The sequence below is a fragment of the Trachypithecus francoisi genome, unplaced genomic scaffold (assembly GCF_009764315.1).
Source record: "Trachypithecus francoisi isolate TF-2019V2 unplaced genomic scaffold, Tfra_2.0 Lachesis_group6, whole genome shotgun sequence".
NCBI classification, from domain to species: Eukaryota; Metazoa; Chordata; class Mammalia; order Primates; family Cercopithecidae; genus Trachypithecus; species Trachypithecus francoisi.
Window position 1 is genome coordinate 63,077,430 of NW_022681471.1, and position 20,928 is coordinate 63,098,357.

At 39.8% G+C, this 20,928-nt stretch overlaps 1 protein-coding gene across 4 annotated transcripts; it reads right to left on the minus strand.

Moving 5' to 3' along the window:
- Window positions 1-2,660: 2,660 nt before the first annotated feature.
- On the minus strand, window positions 2,661-19,728 carry TBX22 (T-box transcription factor 22). Of its 4 annotated transcripts, none has more exons than XM_033201173.1 (9): window positions 19,594-19,728; window positions 12,027-12,203; window positions 11,223-11,399; window positions 10,300-10,401; window positions 8,690-8,864; window positions 7,593-7,757; window positions 7,144-7,208; window positions 6,392-6,477; window positions 2,661-3,934 (listed from the first exon to the last, which is right to left on the minus strand). In XM_033201173.1, the coding sequence occupies exons 4-9, from the start codon at window positions 10,395-10,397 to the stop codon at window positions 3,324-3,326; spliced, it is 1,200 nt and encodes a 399-aa protein (XP_033057064.1). In that variant the 5' UTR covers window positions 10,398-10,401; window positions 11,223-11,399; window positions 12,027-12,203; window positions 19,594-19,728; the 3' UTR covers window positions 2,661-3,323. The 4 variants fall into 4 exon arrangements, with proteins under 4 accessions (XP_033057064.1, XP_033057062.1, XP_033057063.1 ...); XM_033201171.1 differs by having other exon boundaries at window positions 11,219-11,399; XM_033201170.1 differs by lacking the exon at window positions 19,594-19,728 and having other exon boundaries at window positions 2,681-3,934; window positions 11,219-11,399; window positions 12,027-12,222.
- Between the last annotated feature and the right edge of the window lie 1,200 nt (window positions 19,729-20,928).

Genomic DNA, 20,928 nt, shown 5'->3' on the forward strand with positions numbered 1-20,928 from the left:
CATATTCAGATAAGGAAAAGATTTGCTACTGAGATTTAGTAAAGAGATAATGACCACATACTACCCTACTGTATACACATAATTTGATTATCTTAAAGCATCTAAATTTCATCATTAGCATGTTTGTAGACCTTTGTAAAATGTATTTTTTTAATTTTATTTTTTGTAAAATATATTTTAAATACTTATACAAAACATCTGTTTCAGTCATGTTCTTGTTCAGCATTATACCAGCAATACTTAAAAGATACATATTACCTGGTTTAAGTGAGCCATGGCTTCTCCCCAGGGTGCATAATAAAAAATGATTAGGAGTATAAAAGGGAAGTCTTCCATAATGAAATGGTTCACTGAATTATCACTTGCTGATTTAACTGTTCATCTCTTTTCATCCTACAGTCATGCTTCAACCTCACAAAAGAATGAAGTCATGTCCATTCCCATAGTATATGTAGAATCTATGTTTAATAGCAGTGAAATATCACGAATATCTATCTTCATAGATTGAGGAAAATAAAACTCTTCATTTTCTAGCACAATGAATAGGAGCAATGACGTTATGTGAGTTTGGAGGCTCTAAAATTATGTAAAGTTATATGATACTTCAAAATGTAATTTCCAGAGGGCTTAATCCCTCTGTATGGTGAAAAGAAATAATGGCATTAGGGTTTGATGTCTAAATTATATTACCTAAAGCTATATATTGGTCTTTAAAGTATAATGAATAGAGAATTTATCTACTTATATATGTGTTTTGTAACCAGGCTCATACTTTAAGTCCTTATTTCAGCTGACTGATTGTTCCATAAAATAATACCTTCCTGACCAGAGAATCTGACTACAGGTCTGAGCTTGACTGGGGACTGTGCAAGGGTAAAGTACCATTCATTTATTTTCTGACTCAACGTACAAATTTTACAGTTAATGAAATGCTTACTTTCCCTATATTTATTTGTGATAAGTCATATAACCAGGTCAGGTTAAGAATCAGATTTTACAAATTTAGTGAGCTGAATTAAGGAGGAATATAAAAAGAAGTGGTGCCCATATATATACGGTCAAATCAGATGGAAATAGAGGTTTTAATTGTTAGATATTGGGGTCTATTAAGTATCATTTGGTCACTTTTATAGGCTATTTCATATTTAGTCCAATAAAAGTGGCTTTGGATTTTTGTAGATTTCTAAAGCAAGTCTAACTTTAAGTTGATGAAGGTAAAAATGATAGAATTACATTTGTTTTTCATTTCATAACCATAGCATCAATTTACCCAGTTACTCGAGTTTTGCACCATCCATTGAGGAGTAAAAATTTATTAAACAGAAAATGGTTGAAGACACTAAATATTACTGTGCATGAATTAGAGCTGTTAGAAGATTTCTGCAAATGAGTCACTTACTCAGAAGCAGGGGATTGCTTACTGAATCTCTTCAGGTTTCTTCCAAGTCTAATTATCTGTGGAGGTTTTTCCTTGTTTACTTCTTCAATTAAAAGTTCAAAATGACAATTTATGAATATTATTTAATGTAGCTTAACATAAATGTTTACCTTCTTGTATTTAACCGTTTGCCCCTTTATGTTAATCACCATTACCAATGTAACCACATATTACTAGTTTTATATGAGTAACATATAGTCATATTATCTGACACATACAGCATAGGGTATATGTATTCTGGAGAAGCTCCAAAATTAATCCCTTCTTTTAAATAGTCACTAAAAAGTAACCCAGATATTTCTTTGATTTTTCAGTTAAATACTTTCTCTTGCCAATTACTGAAGTTCTGCCATGTAGACCTCCGAATATTTCATTTATAATCTGATATAAGGGTTTCTGCTTAAAAAGTAACAATCCATTTTACTAATTAAAGTCAGCCTTTAGCTTTCCTGTTTTGGAGTAGACAAAAATAAAATGTTTTTTCTTATTTTAATTTCTGGTTTAATAAACCTGGGTGGTATACATTTTATTCCTTAAAGACTTTTGCAACAGTATCTAATTACATTAGATCGCAAATAATACTTCATCTTGACTAGAATACTTAATTTGAATGCAATCGTGTGGCATCCTATCCCTACTCCCAGGAGTGAATGGCACATAATTTTAATACATATATAGGAAGGCACATTTATAAGGCATATTTGGGATGAAATAATCATCTTAAGCAAAATAATTAATATGCTCTTCTTTATATGTGTTGGAAAAATCAGAAAAATCAGTTAGCAGTTTGCTTAGTTTGTCAAAAGTCAAGTAATTCCATTGTGATATTAAAGGGCTTGGCTTAATAAAATGTCTAGAGTTACTAGCATAAACTCAGTATCCGATTCATCTTAAAGACATGCTGGCTATATATAGGTTATATCTCATAATTATTTTCAGAAACTTAGGGCCTGGTGAAAGGAATCTTTTCAACTTCATAAACTCAAATATTATTCTACTTTTGTTTAGTTTAATTCACTATGATTGACATACAAGAGTGGAGTTAAATCATACCAGAATAATGATATTTTCATATTTATGGATTCAAATATATTTTCCCTCATAACCATAATATCTTTATCTTCTTAGAAAACTATAATAATATGTTTTTCTAATATTGTGTAAAATACCAGATGTGTTAAAGGAATAAGTGAACAAGTTTTATCTAGGAATTTTCCAAAAATAAAAGAAAATAAAAGCAAATTTATTTAGAGTGTTTTACTTTTCATTTGATCTTTGTGTTCCTTCAAGATCAAATGGTCTTTAGGCTACAAAGATAAATAAAATATAATACTTGAAAGTTTGTGTCCTTATTTGTATCTTAAATTGAGATTAACAGTTTCTTCAACAGCAAAGTATAAAGGCATAAGGCAAACAAATAATTAAATTTTTTACTACAACTACTAGATAATGACACTAAAGCCAATCTTCATTGTTAAAACTGAAATTGCTTCACTGCTTGCATGAGAGTTACATCCATCTTCTTTTTGTCATTGTCAATGTGTAAAATGCAGTTATCATGGTGAACTAGCTTCACTATCATTGAAAATCCCATCACTTAGCATCAATTTTCACTGGTGGAGTATCATCAAATAATATTTATTGCATAGCTCATTTTGAAGCTCAAGGCCACTGTAATCAGAGATTCCTATACGTTGCACTTGACATTATAAACAGCTCTTCTTGAATATTATTTGATAAGGCACTTTAAATCTTTAAATGCATAACAAAGAAATCCTGTATTGTAATGATGCTTTTCAAGACCAACAACTGTTGAAATTTCTTTGGCTACAAATAAAGAAAATATTCGTTTACATGTAATTGTTCTAGAAATGCTATTGTTTTACTAAAGGTAATGGTTAATTGCTGGGTACCCATGAACATGATTACATTTGCCTTCTCTGAAAGAAACTTGACTGTCATCATTCACTTTAAGATGGTTGGAACCATTTATCAGTCTAGACGGCATAGAGAAATTGTATCTATAAAAGCCATAGGAAGGATGAAAGGAGCAACTAAGTGCTTCTTGGGTGATGGAGTTTGGCAGCAAAATATTTCCAGGTGCCTGTAATCCATACAACATTTTACTGGTAGAATCAGGTGCTTGTAGATACTGATCACCGGAGTCTTCAGATGAACCACTTTTTGAATTGGTGACTCCCAGGGAAGATAACATAGGCACTTCCATCGTGAGTGGGGCTAAAGACTGAGAACTGTTGCTGCTTGCTAGTCTTTCAGGAGCCGGTAAAACAAGAGGTTGCTGTTGCCAAAAATTAGTTGGACAAATCTTGCAGCAAAGAGGCAGGTTGACATTGTGCAGGTATGCCTCTGGACAGGGCATTCCAAGGGAGCTTGTAGGTAAATGAAACATAGGTGAAAAGCAAGGTGGAGAAAGTAAGTTCAAAGGAGGGGGGGGCCCTCCACTAGAGGTCACTGGAGATGAGCCACTGCTTCCACCTGTGAATGACAATTCAGTCAATGAATAATGAACTTGACATTTGATGTTCCTGCTATATTAGTAATCATACCCATCACTATCCCTGCTTCATCCTTAGATTAACTTTCCTTGTGAGTTCACAGTTCTTTTAGCTTCTTTGAGACAGGACTTGCTCATTCCTCTGACCAAAGTTCAATATAGTATCTATACCAGGTATTCCTAACACCTGGGCTACCCACTGGAACAGGTCTGTGGCCGGTTATGAATCTGGCTGGACAGCATGAGATGATCAGCAGGCCAGTGAGCATTACCTTACTGCCTGAGCTCTGCCTCCTGTCAGATCAGTGGCAGCATTAGATTCTCATAGGAGCGCACACTCTATTGTGAACTGTGCATGTGAGGGATCTAGGTTGAGTGCTCTTTAATGATAATCTAATGCCTGATGATCTGAGGTGGAACAGTTTCATTCTGAAACCATCACCTCTCAACCCCCACTGTTCGTGGAAAAATTGTCTTGGCCCCTGGTACCAAAAAGGTTGGGGACCACTGATCTATACTATTACCACTATTACTTTTAGCACTACTACCATGTATCATGTATTAAGCATTCATTTGCTCAAATATTGTGCTAGGCACTTGAATCACATTTGTCCAAAGAATTACAAGGAAATCCAATTATGACTCGGAGTCAATTATATCTTACAAACACAAACTAGTTTTATTATTTTAAAAATTAAAATATTTACATAATAAATAATTTTTAGTAATCTTAAAAAATTACTAAAATAAGTACTTAAGATGAACAAATTGATTGGTTGTTTTGGATTATGTAGATTTAATTTATAGATAGAATGCATAGATTTCATGTACACTGATTTTTTAAATTCTTCTGACCCAAGGTATACTGATTTTAAAAATTCCTCTGACCAAAGTTATATTGATTTAAAATTCCTCTGACCACTGTTTAAAAATCAGTGTACATGAAAATAGTCTTGTATAAATGAAAGCAATGTATTTAAAAGCCTTAGCTTTTTTTCTTATACAAAACAATGAATGGGGCAATTTCCATACTGCATTGTATCTTAAGAGTTGCAAACAATTTTGCAAGTTAAGAAACATAAAGATGAATGTAAGTATTCATATCAATGATGTTTGGTGATCTTTTATGTTTGCCTAGCATCTACTAAAACTAGGGATAATTACAAGGTCCAGGAAACTCTAAACCTTATTTTTGTAAATGTCTGAATTCAAACAATTGGTTATTGGTTGGATTTGACCAAGTTGTTTCTTTTTTTAGTGTTGCTGTTTTCTTAACTATTTTGTGTATGTAGACATATCCTAAACCTTCATCAACAAGATTGCAAATATCTTTTATAATAAAGCATTTAAAAGTTATTTAAGAAACTAGTAACTCATTTGCAATTTGAGAGCATTTTCGATATCTTAAATAATTAAGAAAACTGTGTACTTTAACATTTCATGATCATCTTTAACTTTTTCTTTATTAATGCGCATTTGTTTTGACTTGGATATTTAAAAGTATGCTTCCTAGATGTTACTGGTTAAACCGACACTGTAAAACAAGTGTTTATATATTTTTCATGCAATTCCCTAAACCATATCGAGACAGTCATTCCAGTGAAATATTTCACCAAATGATTAGACTTCACTTCTTCCGTTTTCAGTTAGTCGTTATGGCATCATGTAAAACTCAACCTAACTATAATGTTGATTTTGCTTGGTAATTGTAACCTTGATTAATGGTCAAAGTCAAGCAACTTCGATGGAGTAAAGACAAGGGATAAAAAAAATCCATGTCATTTTCAAGTAAAAATTATTCTATTTATTATTAACTATCAGAGCAAATTAAGGTATTCTTCCACCAGAAAGTCTGCATTATTTAATTATTACTTTGTCATGTAATATACCATCTGAGAATAAATATCTTGCAAATATTTTTAAATGCTTGTGGCAATTAAATTGTGAAGACTTAGTATTATTTTTAACATCTACTTTCCCCATGGACAAAAAAGAGGAAAATTAGAGCTAAGTGATGAATTTAATGAAAGTTATTTTAACGTGTACTGAAAGGTCCTCATAAAAGATAAACTATTTATTTCAATAGTAACATATCTGCAAATCAGGCTACAAATGCACCACAGGCATATCCTAAAGAACGTGAGACAGTGAGAGGCTGAAGAATCCAGATGAAATCTGAAAATCACAAGGTGTAAGATAACTTACTAACATATGTCAATAAGTCCACAATTACCACATTTCTATCCTCTTCCTTCATGCCAGCTTCTCTCCCTTTATTCCTCTTACCTCATCATTCAGGCAGGGGTACACCCACTTACCTGTAAGTACACATTTTCTTGCATGTACATATCCCTTTGTATAGTATTTGGTACAAGTGTTCTGGATGTTGTTATTTAATTAATATGTAAAAATAAAACAAACGTTCCAAGTTTTCTTACTTTGTGTGTCTGCGCCAAACGTTTTAAAATCGAGAGTGAAAGAAGGCATCCATGGGTAGGTCTCTAAAAGCCCATCCAATACACCCCTAAAAAAGAGAGTCAACTTTCAGCATCCCCAGAATGCAATTTCTAAACATAATGATTTTGAGTTATTTTGCTATGTCTTTTAGATGTAAACTATTTTAAATATTTCTCTTTTATACAGCTAGACTTCTGAATAAAATTCAGTTAAACCTAGAATTCTAAAATAAGCAAGATCTTAATACTGAGCAGCAAAGGAGTGGGAGGAAGTAATGTTTTGGACACAAAACATCTGGGTTCCTTTTCTACCACCTACTAATTACAAAATTTAGAGCGTTTGAGTCTCTGAGCCAGTTTTCTTATCCTTAAAACTTGTGGGGGGCCGGGCGTGGTGGCTCACGCCTGTAATCCCAGCACTTTGGGAGGCTGAGGCGGGCGGATCACGAGGTCAGGAGTTCAGGACCAGCCTGACCAACATGGTGAAACCCCGTCTCTACTAAAAATACAAAAATTAGCTGGGCCTGTTGGCGTGCGTCTGTAATCCCAGCTACTTGGGAGGCTGAGGCAAGTGAATCACTTGAACCCTGGAGGTGGAGGTTGCAGTGAGCTGAGATCGCAACATTGCACTCCAGCCTGGACAGCAGAGTAAGACTCCATCTCAGAAAAAAAAAAAAAAACTTGTGAAAGTAGCTAGCTACATCAATATTAGATGTCATTGCTATGCTGCTTACCTGTTTCTTCCAGTATCTCTAAATCCTTTAGCAAAAGGATTTCTTTCTATTTTTAGTTTCGTAATCTATGGATTCAATAGAGAGAGAAAGATAATATCATTGCTTTCAGTGAGAACACTGTCACCATTGCTTATAGTGGTTACAACCACCAGAACAGATGTTGCAACATGTATATGACAATTTAAATAAACGTAACCATATTGCAAGTCATATTTAGAATGGTTAGCTCCTATTTATAAATCATTACTTTTATAAATTACATTCTGGAGTTGCCTTCTCACATAAGATTTACACAATTCATTATCAAATTTGCATGGATGACAATTCAATAAAACTATATTTTTATTTAGAATTGTGGAAAATGCAACTGATTGCAGTTAGCCTCTATGCCTCTATCCCAAGGTCCCTCTGGAGCCATTTCCATTTGCCTGAGACATGACCAGCTTTACCTGTTGGTTTTGGTAAGCCGTTACTGTGGTGAACTCAGTTTCTTTAAAGGAGAATGTTTTAACCCCTTCAGTGGGCAAGGACTGAAGCTGGGACAAGTCAACACTGCTGTCTTGCTCTATCACGTGCACTCGGGGTTTGTACTTATGCATGGATTGCAGAATAATCTGGAGGAGAAATGACCAATGCTGTTAGAAAAACTGGCTTCCAGTCCCCAACCCTAGTTCTCTCTCCTGACCACCTCCACCACGTGCACACAAAAAGGCAATGATGAGGCTTAGGTAACTACTTTGTTATGCCATTTGGCCTCCAACAGAGGCGCTCCGAGCTAAAAACATTTCCAGAGAAAGGCACTTCAGCGGCACCCGTCAGCAGTGATTCCATTTCCAGATTGAGGCCTTCTCCTGCTTCAAACATTGGTGACCATCTGGTGTGGAAGTGGCACTGCGATCTGCTAGCCTGCTACAGGTTCTCATGGCAGTAACCGATGGGCTTGGACATGGTGGGTAACCTTCTGGTATACCCTACCTCCTAATCTTGGGAGCTTCCGTCTTTCCTTTTGTAGCTGGCACAGTGCCAGACTGGGGAGGGCAGAAGCAGGGGTGCACCTAGTTACAATGTGCAAGATCAATAGGACCTATGAGGGTAGGCTGTTGGGGAGGTTTCCAAGCTGCAGTCTGACATTCCCCTACTTGTATCCTTCCACCACACCATACAATACACTGGGTGCCCATCCAACTGCGTGGACTATAGGAAGGCAATCAGAGATCACAGTGATTGCCCAGGAGGCTATGGTGCCTGAGAACTCCCTGAATGGTTCCCTCCTACTCTCCTAGACCAGGCATTCTGGCTTAAACAGGTCTCTTTCTGTCCTCAAACTCCCTATATTCACCATCCCCAGTTGCCAGCACTCTCAGATGCCAAACAAACGTTTCAGGAGCCCTAGATTGGCTACTTTACTTACAGGTGCAGGGCTTGGACAGTTCCTAAAAAACACAACATGTGCATCTGCAAAAAGCCTCCTTGGCCTCTCCAGGGTGATCAGTGGGCAGGAGCCTTGGCACCTCCCTACTCAGGGTAAAGGATTTTGCTCACGTACATGGCCTTTGTCATCCATCTCATTGTTGGTGAGTTTCATGCGATCAAAGCTGATGATCTGCCGCATCCAGGTCTCTCCTGAGCAGGGTGAGTCCGGGTGAACATAGAATCTAGGGATGATGCACAAATGATCCGTATTCCCGGCTACCATCCACTGTGAGCTGTGATACACGTACCTGAAAAAACACATGCTGTGGCACTAGGTGCAGCAGGCCAAAGCTGGGAGCTGTTGTGTTCTGTTCCCAAGGATTTCGATCCAGATTAGCCCAGTGATCCCAAGGGCAAGTAAGCAGAAGATTCAACTTAATTTCTAACAAGCATTTAGGGGCAAAAAATAAACTGTAAATAAGCATATGTCATCAAAATGCAGTGAAGTGCAGGGCAAGTAAAATGTCATGAGATTTCTAAGTCTGGTTTGTATTTTCTCACAAAAACCACCACAGAAATTGATCTAACCCGTTTTATCTCACAGAGATAATGGAAAAATTCACTAGCTTTGGGTGTGAAGAGTCTGGGAAGAAGTGGAGGGCTGACAAGTATTTCTGTCTAGCCTACTGTCACCAGTCCTCATGGAAGCCCTTTTGGCAATAAGGCTTCACATCAAGAAAACTATTAGGAACACAGTCTTACACAGCCTCTGGCCGATTTTCACACTGTTTCCAATCTCAACTTCCCAGTTTTGCTCCTATTCCCATGCCAGCTGCAACTTGAGAAGCAAACAGCTTTTTCTGCTGTTTTCATACTGCAGCCCCAGCAGTCCTCTGAGCTGAGCCTTCTCCTTGCTTTCAAAGGTAGCTCTGGTTTTGAGGTGGGCTGTCTCCTTGGAGGACCAGGGACCCGCCTCTGTGTCAAATGCTCACAGCCCTAGTATAAACAGCTGTCACCTCCCCACCCCTCCGACCATGAACTGGACCCCAAGCCCCTGAGTCAAAGTGTTGGCAAGCTGGTGTGTCTGGGATGTATCCCACAAGGGCTTTTTGGCTTTAGAACAATTGGGCCACTTTCAGCCTGCTGTAGGTTGAGGGCTTAAATAAAGGGAAAATGATACTTGTACTCTCTAAGACACAGACATTGCTTCAGGGGAAAGATTAAAGATGGACCAAAAGACAGGCCTAGACACAGGAACTGCTTGACTGACCTTGAGTGGCAAATTGATCATCCTTCTGGGCTCCTGCTGCCAAAGCAGCACAGCTCAGAGCCCAGTGTGTCCCCAGAAACCCAGGCTCCCATAGAGCCTGGGGATTTCTCCCACAATTCCTTCAATCCGCTTCCCTTCTGGCCACCAGAGCCCACACCCTCTGCAGTTTACACAACCAAGGCCAGAGCAGTGGGTAGGGAGAAGCTTGGGGTACATTTGAAGCTCTAGTGCCCTAAATTCACTGCATTCCAAGAAGGGATGGGGGCAGAAGAGAGGAAGAAGCCTTCTCTTCTTTCACTGGGAAACCCAGTTTGAAAAAGAAAATTCAATTCCCAAAGCCCACAGGAGAGCAATTCCTTACCACCACTCCCCATGCTAGAGTTTTCAAAGTTGTGCTGTTAGGTTGCAGGTCTGAAGGTTCAAATCCCTGGCCCTAGCCTGGGCATGGAGTACCATCCTATGGGGCCCATTACCTATAGCGTTTGGAATCCACTGGCACCACATCTATGGCCACATAGTACTGCTTCCCTGGATCCAATCCTTTCACTTTGACCCGAACAGAGGGGAACATCCGCCTGTAAGAAAGAAAATAAGGACTGACACAGGAGCTTTTAGAATGTTTGGAAGAGGGAGTGGTTCTGGACAAATGCTGACTCCAGTAAAAAGTGAAGGGATTCACAATACCCTTCCCATTTCAGATTAGCAAGGAATAGCATTTGCTACATGAGGAAAGATGGTTGGTTGTATACTTGACTGAACAAGTATGGAATTTCTAAGTGGAGCAGAATATTATTATCACAAAGCTTTGTTCATGTCCCTCCCCAACCATAATAAAAAGCTATAGAAGAGAAAGTGTGAGAGAAAAAGCTATATCCCAACCTCCTTTTCAAGGGTACTTCCTGTGAAGCAGATTTGTGGAAGGCTGAAATTTGTAAGACTCACAAAATAGCTGCAGTGAAGTGGCTGTCCCATGCCAAAAGGTGGCTATGGGAATGGCTCACCTCAAAATAACCTGGGCGAGGTCTGGCGGGCGGGAGGAATTGTGACATGGAATATTGTCCATGGTTATCTTAGAGGCCTTAACTGAGAGGTCTGGCTACAGTCTAAGACCAAAGTCTGATTTTTGTCTTATACTACACAGGCAGGAGACGGGAAAGTGAGTTATTGGAGTCATAGTGTACAGGAAAGGAAGCGTGAGCCACTTACATGGGGCCAGGTAAGTCTGAGCCCTATCAGTTGAGGGGCTATGGCTTTCTACTGTATGTCAGGGAGTTGGGGAAAAGGAACAGAGGAGTACCAGAGCATGAAACTGGAGACTCCTCATCTTACCAGAGCAGCAAATTAAGTGCCTAATGTGTGCGACCCGTGTGAACAGCTTGGGCAGAACCGAACCTGCCCGCTTTAGTAATGATCATCTCAGTCCCGATGTCATGGAATCTCTTCCACAGTTCAGCTCCTTGAAGCTCCATTTGAATATCTTTCTCTTCCAGGCTTTCAGAGCTGTTGCCATCGCCGCTGTCGCTGCCGCAGCCAGAGGAAGCAGTTGTTGAGGACTCTGTCTTAGGTTGTTTTTCTGCTGGACACAGAAACGCGCTAAGGGTTTAAGACAGCGTCACAGTTCACATGCCCACTTCTCGCTGGTGCCTGTCTTGGAGCAGACAGGCCTTGTACCTTCCCTAGGAACTTTGGCGACAGATTCCCCAAGCGCCGCATAACACCCTCTGTGTCCGCTTAATGGAGAAAAAGGGGCAGTGAAAGGTGCAGCCCCGCTACCACCCCCCACCGCCCGCCTTTTCTTTTTCTTTTTCTTTTTTTTTTTCGGTTTCTTCAGATTTGCCAATCCTCACTCTCCTGGAGACGTTGGTAACCCAGACTGGATGCCCTCGGAATTTGGAAACTCGCCCTGCTTCCTATCCCGGGATACGACAGCCACCGCTGACTCTGAGAGCTTCCCGCGAAGGTAGGAGGAGGATGTAGGAGAGACTCACTTCACAATCATGTAGGGAACCCTCCCCTTTACCGCAAAGAAACTGCTGTATTCCGCGATGGATTCGGAGGCGCTGAAACTTCCCCTTCACCAGGTGGTCGAGGTGTCCCGCGGCTCCTAATGTGGCTCTGGCTGTGTCGGGACGCGAGCCAGGCGGAGAGATGCGGAACCAGTAAGCTCAGGCAACCGGCTCAGGGCAATGGGAATACTTACCAAGCGGCTCGCTCTTCCCTGCGGCGCTGCTCCTTCTCTCCTCCTCTTCCTCTCCGCCCTTTTTCTCCTGCAGCTCAGGCTGCCCCTCCTGTATTGGGTCCTGGAATTTTCTTTTGCTGGGTCTCCCCACCAAGGCTTCCACGGAGAAGGCACGCGCCCGAGAGCTCAGAGCCATCCCTGGAGGGGGTGAAGGGATTCTTTGCAGCAAAGTTTCAACCTGAACTGGGTTAGGGAGGGAGGGGGAGACACAGGCGGAGGGCACAGAGGGTAAAGGAAGGAGGGAAAGTAGGAAAAACAAAACAAAACCAAACCCAAAACCCAAAACCCAAATCTGAAAAACAATTTCTGGATCTGTATTCAAATAAATCAATTTTGTGTGTATGTGTATGTGTATGTGTGTGTGTGTAATTTTTATATATACATATATAGTTTTTGTTTGAATAGACAAAAAGAAAGGAGAGGAAGATCAAACTAGTGTATATGTCCTTCAAAGTCTAGTCTCCCTTCCTCCCAGTGGACATGTGCAGACCATTAGTCCTCAAATCCCCGATTCCAGGACCTGGCAGAGCACAGAGATTGGCAAGTGCCCGCCTTTTAGGGAGCAGACCTGCCGCCAATGGCGGCTCAGGTTGCTGGGATTGGGAGTTACTGTTGCATCCAGTGAATACCCAGCCGGTCACTGCCTCCACTGTTTGTTTTGGAAACTATTGGAAGCATAAAAAACACAGTGAGTGACACTTCAGAGTCTAATAGGGAGGGGGTTTTAGGGGCTTGTTGGAAAAACAGCTATAGATAGGGAGGTAGAGAGAGGAGAAAAGGGAGACACAGGTTACGATTTGACATTAAATTATAAAACTCAAAGACATGCGAAATAATTGCCCACGAGAGGCCACTTTAAGCAGATCCAGAGAGATGTATCAGGGTCTTTTCTCTCCAGTGAAGGCACTGGGAAACAGAAAGGAGCACAAGCTTTTGGGGCCAGTTGGCTCTGCAGGTGGAGTCTCAAACTAGGTGAGCAGCTGTTGTGCCAGTTTATCCTCTCTCTTCTGGTAGTGAAGTGAGGATAGGCAGGAGTCTCCCAGTTGCCACTGTCAAATATCAGAGAAAACTTGGATCTTCAAGCCCTGCCTCTGCTGGACCCAATATTCCTATATATAGCCTTTGTTTTTTTCTCACAGGACTTAATCAGCAAACATAGTCTAAAAACTCCAGGGCCACCAGCAGGGCAACAAAAGGGCCTTTGCTCCCAAGAATGTGCACAACTCAAAATGTTCGGATTAAGTGATTGATTCCAGTGTCTCCTGGAATATATTCTTGGGCTGGATTTTACTTTTCCTTAAAATGAATATACAAGTTTCTTTTTCTTTTCTTTTTTTTTTTTTTTTTTCGGGAAGAGACTTGTCTACGACATCCAAAGAGCACGTTTATGTGTGCAGATATGAGATGTCTGCCTGTGTGCACATGACTTGGTCACCTAGTTTTCATCAGAAATAAGAAATCAAGTGCCCCTGGATTCTTTTGCAGGTTGCATCTTAACTAATGACATTTGTATTTTTCCAGAAAAATTATATTATTCACCTCTGACACATTTGTAAAAAGGGCATGTAAAGCCAATCCAAGTTCATTTAAAATAAGATGCAACTTGAAATAACTTCTAATATGTGCCAATACTGGAATCTGGAAGTAAAAGACCTGTGTGTCCTTTTAATTTCAGCTACTTAGGTACAAATGTGCCCTGCCACTGTGATGGCAGTGGTAGTGGTGGTGGCAGGGGGATATTCGGCCATAGGGAGGAGATCTTCAGGCAACTGGGTATGACTTTAAACACTCTAAAAATCTCAGTATGGCAAAGGGTTAGTTACAGCTTGGATGTTGCTGAAGGGTTTGGCTCAATCATTAGTTATCCACTGCTCACCATGCAGAATTGAGAAAGACACTGTTCCTATCCTAGACAGGCAAAGTGAACCTCACAGGGCAAGGCCACTTTCCTATAAGGAACTTGGGCTGGAAAACAGCCACATCTGCATGTGATCTTTGCCACATCTCTTAAGAGCATTTGTTTCTTTTTGCACCCATTAAAGTGGGAGGAGAGTGTTTGTTCATTTCCTCTTACTCAGAAGATATATCTATCTACTATCTATCTATCTATCTATCATCTATCTATCTATCTATCTATCTATCTATCTATCTATATTTTATTTATTGCATGCTCTTAGCTAAAATACACAACTCAAAACAGAAAAGTCGAGTTTATTTGTTAATTTTGGAGTGCAATTTACCATGTAATATTTGTGTTAGTATCTCCTAATACAGGCATTTTCTTGCCTTTAACCTTAGCTCACTTTATTGTTAAAAGGCAGGACATTACCTTGTATAGAAAGGGACAACTTTGCTTGGTATCTTATTTTTAAATAGATTTTTGTAAAAATAGGCAAAAGATGTTTGTTGCAATGTCTGTGCTAGTATTTTAGACTACCTAACATATGATGTGATATTTTGAAATTGAGAAAATAGCATATCTTGGGTGTAAGTTTATTTCTCAGAAGAAACTTCTTTCTTAATATTTATTACATGCATGTAATTTAGTCATCCAGAATTTTTTATTTTTTAATCTGAACTTTTTCCATTCCCATTTCTGTATATATCTGTTGACATCACTGGGAGATATGTAGCTAAGCTCTCCCTTGTATGTAATAGACTAAAGTATAGTTAGTTCCTGTTAACTTGTATCTGAGGGGGAAAATATTGCATTATCTCATAACTAACTTTGCAATCTGGTCAGCTGCTGAAGCACTGGGTTGTCAGGTATTGGGGGTCTGAGGCGCATATACTAATGCCAGCAATTCATTCTCCACACCTGGAAGTCTCTTTGGGACATCTCTATATTTCATCCATGAACACCCATAAACCTTTATAAGAGACTCTTCAACAATGGAGGGGCAGCAAAACATGTGGAGATTTCTGAGACCCACAGGGGCCCACAATAGAAAGAAGAATATGTTTTTTAAGTTTGATAATAGGAAAATCCTTACAGTAAAAAGTTGGTTTTGAATTGTCCACTCCCCGTGATTAAGACATTTTGGCATAGTTCCAAGCTTGTAGAACATGAATCTGAAATAAGTTACTCGTGTCCATTTTTTTTTTCCCATTACTTGGGAAAGACCTCCTTAGAATGAACACTCTAATGAACACTCTAATGAAAGCAGAGTCAGGAAATGTAATCAGCTTCCCCACAACATCATTTGAGTACCTGAATTCAACTTTGCCTGCGCTAGCTAAGTTACATGAAGAAATAAATTATCTTTGTTTGCTTAAGTGAGCTTCAGCTGGGTTCCTTTACTTGTAGACAAAAGAATCTTGACAAATACACTCATCTTGATAAAAATTTGGAAGATCAACTTCTTCTTGTTGTTTACTTTCTTCCTTTCCTCTTCTTTCTCCTTTGTCAATACTACTGGTTATGAGAATAGGAAAATTATATGCTATTGACTAAATTTTACTTTCTACACGAATTCTTCAGGCTATGATAATAAATAGGAATAAGGCTTAAGCAGTACACCACGTAAGAAGACAGACTTTGGATTCAGACTGACCTGATTCAAATTCTGACTCTACTTTCTATCTGAATGACCTTACACAAGTCTTTTATTTTTTGCATTCAGTTATTTAACCATTTAAAGCTATTATTTCTAACACTTTTATCATACAGTATGTTTCTGTAAGTGTGTGTATATATCTGAGGGTTTAGTAAAAAAAGAAAAAAACATGCAAACCACTTAGGACAAAGCCTGGAACATAGTAAGCACTCACAGATGTTTTCAAAATTAAAGAGATGATGGGAGTTAATTTCAAGAATGTGCTAATCTTTCTATCAACTATACAGCTATGACTCCTTTGAGGCAAAACACTCGAAGGGGAAAACTTTGGGATCAACATTGGAACCACCAACTTTTGGTTAAATCCTAAAGCAGATTCAAAAGGTTGAAAGTCTTTAGGGAAACCAACTTTCTTAAAGAAATTCAAATACTATTTTAATAAATAAAGTTAGTGAATTAAACCAGAAGATTGCATTTTAATTTCAAAAATCCATAGGAAACATGTCTTCTAGAATACATGATCTGTTTTTATCAATTTTATCCTTGGAAATATATCTTTGGTATTTGCCAATGCAATGTAAGTGTATGTTCTTATATGATTAGATAAAATATGTTAATGACTAAGACCCTAACTCATAGGTGTGTTCTTACTTCAGGAAATTGAGGGACATGGCCTAATTAACATTGAAGTAATTCTCACACTGAATCCCTCAACTTCTGGTTGGCTTAATTCAATATAATCTCTCAAGAAGACTGTGCTTTTATTCATCTAGTCACTGAGTCATGCACGTCAAACTTTGTTACTCTTGCTCCTCGGTAGAGTAGGGGAAGAAAAAGTAGAGATACAAATTCTTATCTGTGTTCACTGTGTTCTTCTCATGAGGAGGACTGGAAGCGAAATGCTTATGCTTGCAAAAACTTTAGCTACAGGGAAATGTATTCTGTTGAATTTAATCGTGTGTTCATACTGCTATCAAATGGTGAAGGCCTTCCTATGATAATAATTACAACATTAGGCTTCAGTTCATTGTATTTCTCATTCTAACGGAAGTATATCAAAGCATACAACTACATTTTCTTATTTCTTCACTGGATTAATAACTTAAGGTCGATAGAATTTTTTAAAATTTCCTAGGAAATTTGTCCCCAGAATTATGGGGACAGTTTTGTACTTGGCTAATTTTGAGCAGGATAAATGAATAAATGAAAAAGATAAAACCTTTTTGAAAGTTCGAATGTTAACTACCCTGTAGTGATTCTAGTAATTGCCAGAAGAGGCATTGTAAGGTCACCTTTCAGCTGCCTTTGACTTTCTGGAGCAGTGAAAATAATAAATAATTGTAAATGCATCCTTTCTCTTTTAGTCCTCAAACGCTCTCCATTAAAACATTGAACTTAAGGCCAGGTATATGGGTTCACACTTGTAATCCCAGTGCTTCGGAAGGCTGAGGGAAAAGGATAGCTTGAGTCCAGGAGTTCGAGACCATCCTAAGCAACATAGAAGATCCTGTCTCTACAAAGCATAATGAACAAAATTAAAGAAACACACACACACACAAAACAACACCAAACTAGAGTCAAACCCAGTCCTTTTCTATGTTACCTCTCTGGTGCTCCATTGGAACTTGCACAGTCATATATTAACTGAAGGCTCAATCAGGATTGCTGGACATAATATTTTTTCATGGGTTGAATTTGTGGCATGTGAATTTTAGGTTAGGTCATTTTAACTGGGTATACTTGGGTATTATGTCTTATACATTTCTTTTACTTACTCCATCCCCATGTTTCCTCTTTCCTTTTCTCTCCCTCTCTCTTTTTTTTTTTTTTTTTCAAGCTGCCTTTTGTTTGTTTGTTTGTTTTTTGAGACAGAGTCTCACTCTGTTGCCCAGGCTGGAGTGCAATGGCATGATCTCGGCTCACTGCTACCTCTGCCTCCCAGGTTCAGGTGATTCTGCTGCCTCAGCCTCCTAAGTAGCTGGGATTACAGGCACATGCCACCACGCCCGACTAATTTTCGTATTTTTAGTAGAGACGGGATTTCACCATGTTGTCCAGGCTGGTCTTGAACTCCTGACCTAGGGTGATCCTCCTGCCTTGACCTTCCAAAGTGCTGGGATTGCAGACTTGAACTGCTGCTGGCCTCATGCTGCCTTTTTAAAAACGAGGATGAGAGTCAGAGTTACCTCCAAATATGCGATATGCATCAGCCCCAAAGAAAGTGGGCTAGGATTTGAAAAATGACTGCAGGTTCCAGTTTGATATTTTAAAATAGATAATTCAGACATGTAGCAAAATATCACTGGCTCAGATCACTTGAATGAGGATATGCCAAGTTTATTGCATCAATGAAGTTTTGAAAAAAAAATACCATTTATGAAGAATGATTTTATCTTCCTAAAACCAGAGAACTGCTTGCTTTACACCCTCTTCCCCTACACACGCTTTCTCACCAAATGACTCCGTGCAGTCCTCAGATCAGTGAGTCATTATCTGGCTTTGCCTAATTTGGGCAGCCATGAGCCCAACAGAAGCAGATCCTTCTGTTAAGAAAGAAATCATCCTGAACTCCATTGGGCCCACCACATCTCATGCTAATCTTTTCACTATTTACTTACTCCTGGTTATTTACAATATATTTTCCTCTTCTTACCTTGGCACCCTACCCCATCATTCCTAGGGCATGTGAATAAGGTACTAAAGGCTTCTTTCCATATTCTCATAATCATCTGTATTTAATCAGGGCTTTTCAATGCCTAACAACCACAGATGTACTGACAGTCAAAGTATTTGGCTGAGGGATTTTCCCTAAGTCTATCAAAACACCAAATATAGGCAAACACTTATACTGCCTGTGCTTGAAGCCAATCTATGCCTTCTTTCATACACTGTCTTCCTTCCCAGGGTCCCCACATTAACATTACTGGACAAAAAACTGCTCCTTCATGAAATAAATGTTTGTAGAGTTAGTAAATCCTGATTGATGCTCCAAGGGCCAAAAGCGAAGGCTTTAATAATTAAGAAATAAAGACAAATTTTAAAAAAATACAAAAGAGAAATCACAGAAAACAATAAGGTATCCATGGGGATAAGTCTGCTGAACTGAAGCAAAGCAACCATACCACCCTACAGCAAACTCCCTGACATGCCTTTCATAGACAGTTGCTTTCTGTAGTCTCCTTCTCTAGTTTGAAGCAGCGTGTGTGTGTGTGGTTTGCGTGCTTGTGTGTTTGTGTTACAATGCAGTATATGAACTCAAGCTCTGGTGAGAAAAATCAGGAATAAGTAAAATAAAACCATTTCTTTTGGCACACTTTGATGTTCCCTCTCTCAACCCAATGCCCGTGCTTTGGGACTTCAGACCTCCTCCTGAAATCAAGTGAGTGCAAAGAGGATCCAATAATCCTGCTGCCTCTGTGATCTAGAGCTCCTTGGGGAAGAGCCTCTTTAGAAAGTACCACTGCTTAGAGCACTTGGCTAGGGCCACTTTTCAGTGTTAGACACCTGCCACTCAGCTCAGTGGCTACCATGTTGGCTTCAGTCCTCACCTTCCAGGAGGCACTCCCGTCCCTTCACCTTGCTCCCTAGCTCTCTAAACAAGATCTGTGAGCCCTAATGCATAGTAGCCTGGGCCTGGGAACCTTCTGGCAGCATTGCTACCTAGGAGAGGGAATATTGCTGGATTCTTTGGGTATTACAGCATACTCTCAACCTACTGGACAAGTCTAGCCTTCATTAATTTTAAGGAGCACTAACATTCTACTTTCAGTCCCCCGAGAGGTAGTGATTGCAAGATCTCTGTCACAAAACCCCAGCTGATGAAAGATGAAACTGACAATTATCACTTGGACTTTCCTAATGTTAGGGACTTGGTTAGTGATAGTTAACAGGAGAGGCAGAGGCTGAGGAGAATCCCTGTGCCAATGTTCCCCTAAAACCTATAACAGGGTCAGTAAGGCAGAGGTATTTACCTGGAAGGCAAGAAGCAGTGTGTTGCTGTGTCAAGAGGCCAGGCCAGCCCAGTGATTCTGAAGTCAAGTCTCAGTCAGAGCTCATTCACTCTGCATATGCCTGCAGCAGCTCTTCTCAAGAGCCCAGAGAAGAGTGGACTAGAGCCAGAGCGCAAGAGAACGTGGTGTTCTGGCCCTCAGCTGTGGGAGAGGCACTTGCTACTTCCGGGGTTGGACTCCAGCAACTTCTCCCACAGAAGACCTGCTTTTACTCAAGGTTGGCCATGAAGTCACAATGACAGTCTGTGATTTTAGCTTTCAGAGCCTCAAGGCTGCAGGCACCATGCATCCTACCTCAGCCTCCCTGTTGTAACCATACCTGGTTGCATCCTGCTCTGAGCTACAGGATAATGCACTTGGAGAAAAATGCCTTTGAACCAGAAGTGGATTGACTTTACAAGTCTAGTCATCTCATTTCCATGCCCAGCAGGAGCACATGCAGTTGGAAAACACTTTTCAATTCTCAATCAACAACAGCAGCTCAGAAGCTCCACCCAAGGGGCTCAGCTCTGGAGTCATCCACTAAGGGACCCATTCAGACTCAGGCAGTGATTCCCAGGCAGTGTAGAGGCTCTCCGTGGCCAGGATCCCTCTCTCAGTTCACAAGCGCCACATAAACAAAACTTTACGCCTCCCAAAGGAAAGATCCAACACACACACACACACACACACGCACAATTTAATGCACAGCGAATTCCAGAAATGCCTGGGCTGACACATTTTTCTGCTGCAAAATAGAACACGTTTGATTTTTAGTTGTTGGTTTATTTCTCCAGAGCAACTCAGAGAGAATCGAAAGGGGCTTAAGGCCCTAAGCCAGAAGACTTTACTAGCAATAAATAAGTGATCCATAGGTCCTTGAAAAATCAATGCTTATTTTATCCTCGAGTGAAGAGGCTCTCAGAGAAGAGAAGACAGGTTCCAGATTAGTGTGGTTTAACTGGATGAATTCTATAGCTTTTAAATTTATTTTCTCCATTGCAGAGGGTGCCACACCTTTCAAGTAATGCAGGAAATCCCAGCTAACGCCCCTCATTGGGCTACCACACGACAGGGTCATGGATAACTAGGAAGAACCCAGGGGATTCCCCAAATAAAACCCCTGAAGCAGATAATGCCTGTTATAACCCTGCCTGAAAAACCAGAGGCGAAGGAGGACCACACATTTCTTATCAATATTGAATATCAAATAGTGAAGGTGATATTTTTGATGGGTTTATAAATGCATTCCGGTGTTCCTGAGATTTCCAACTCACAGTCAACCACACCTAAACCCAAGGGTTTATTTTTTATTGT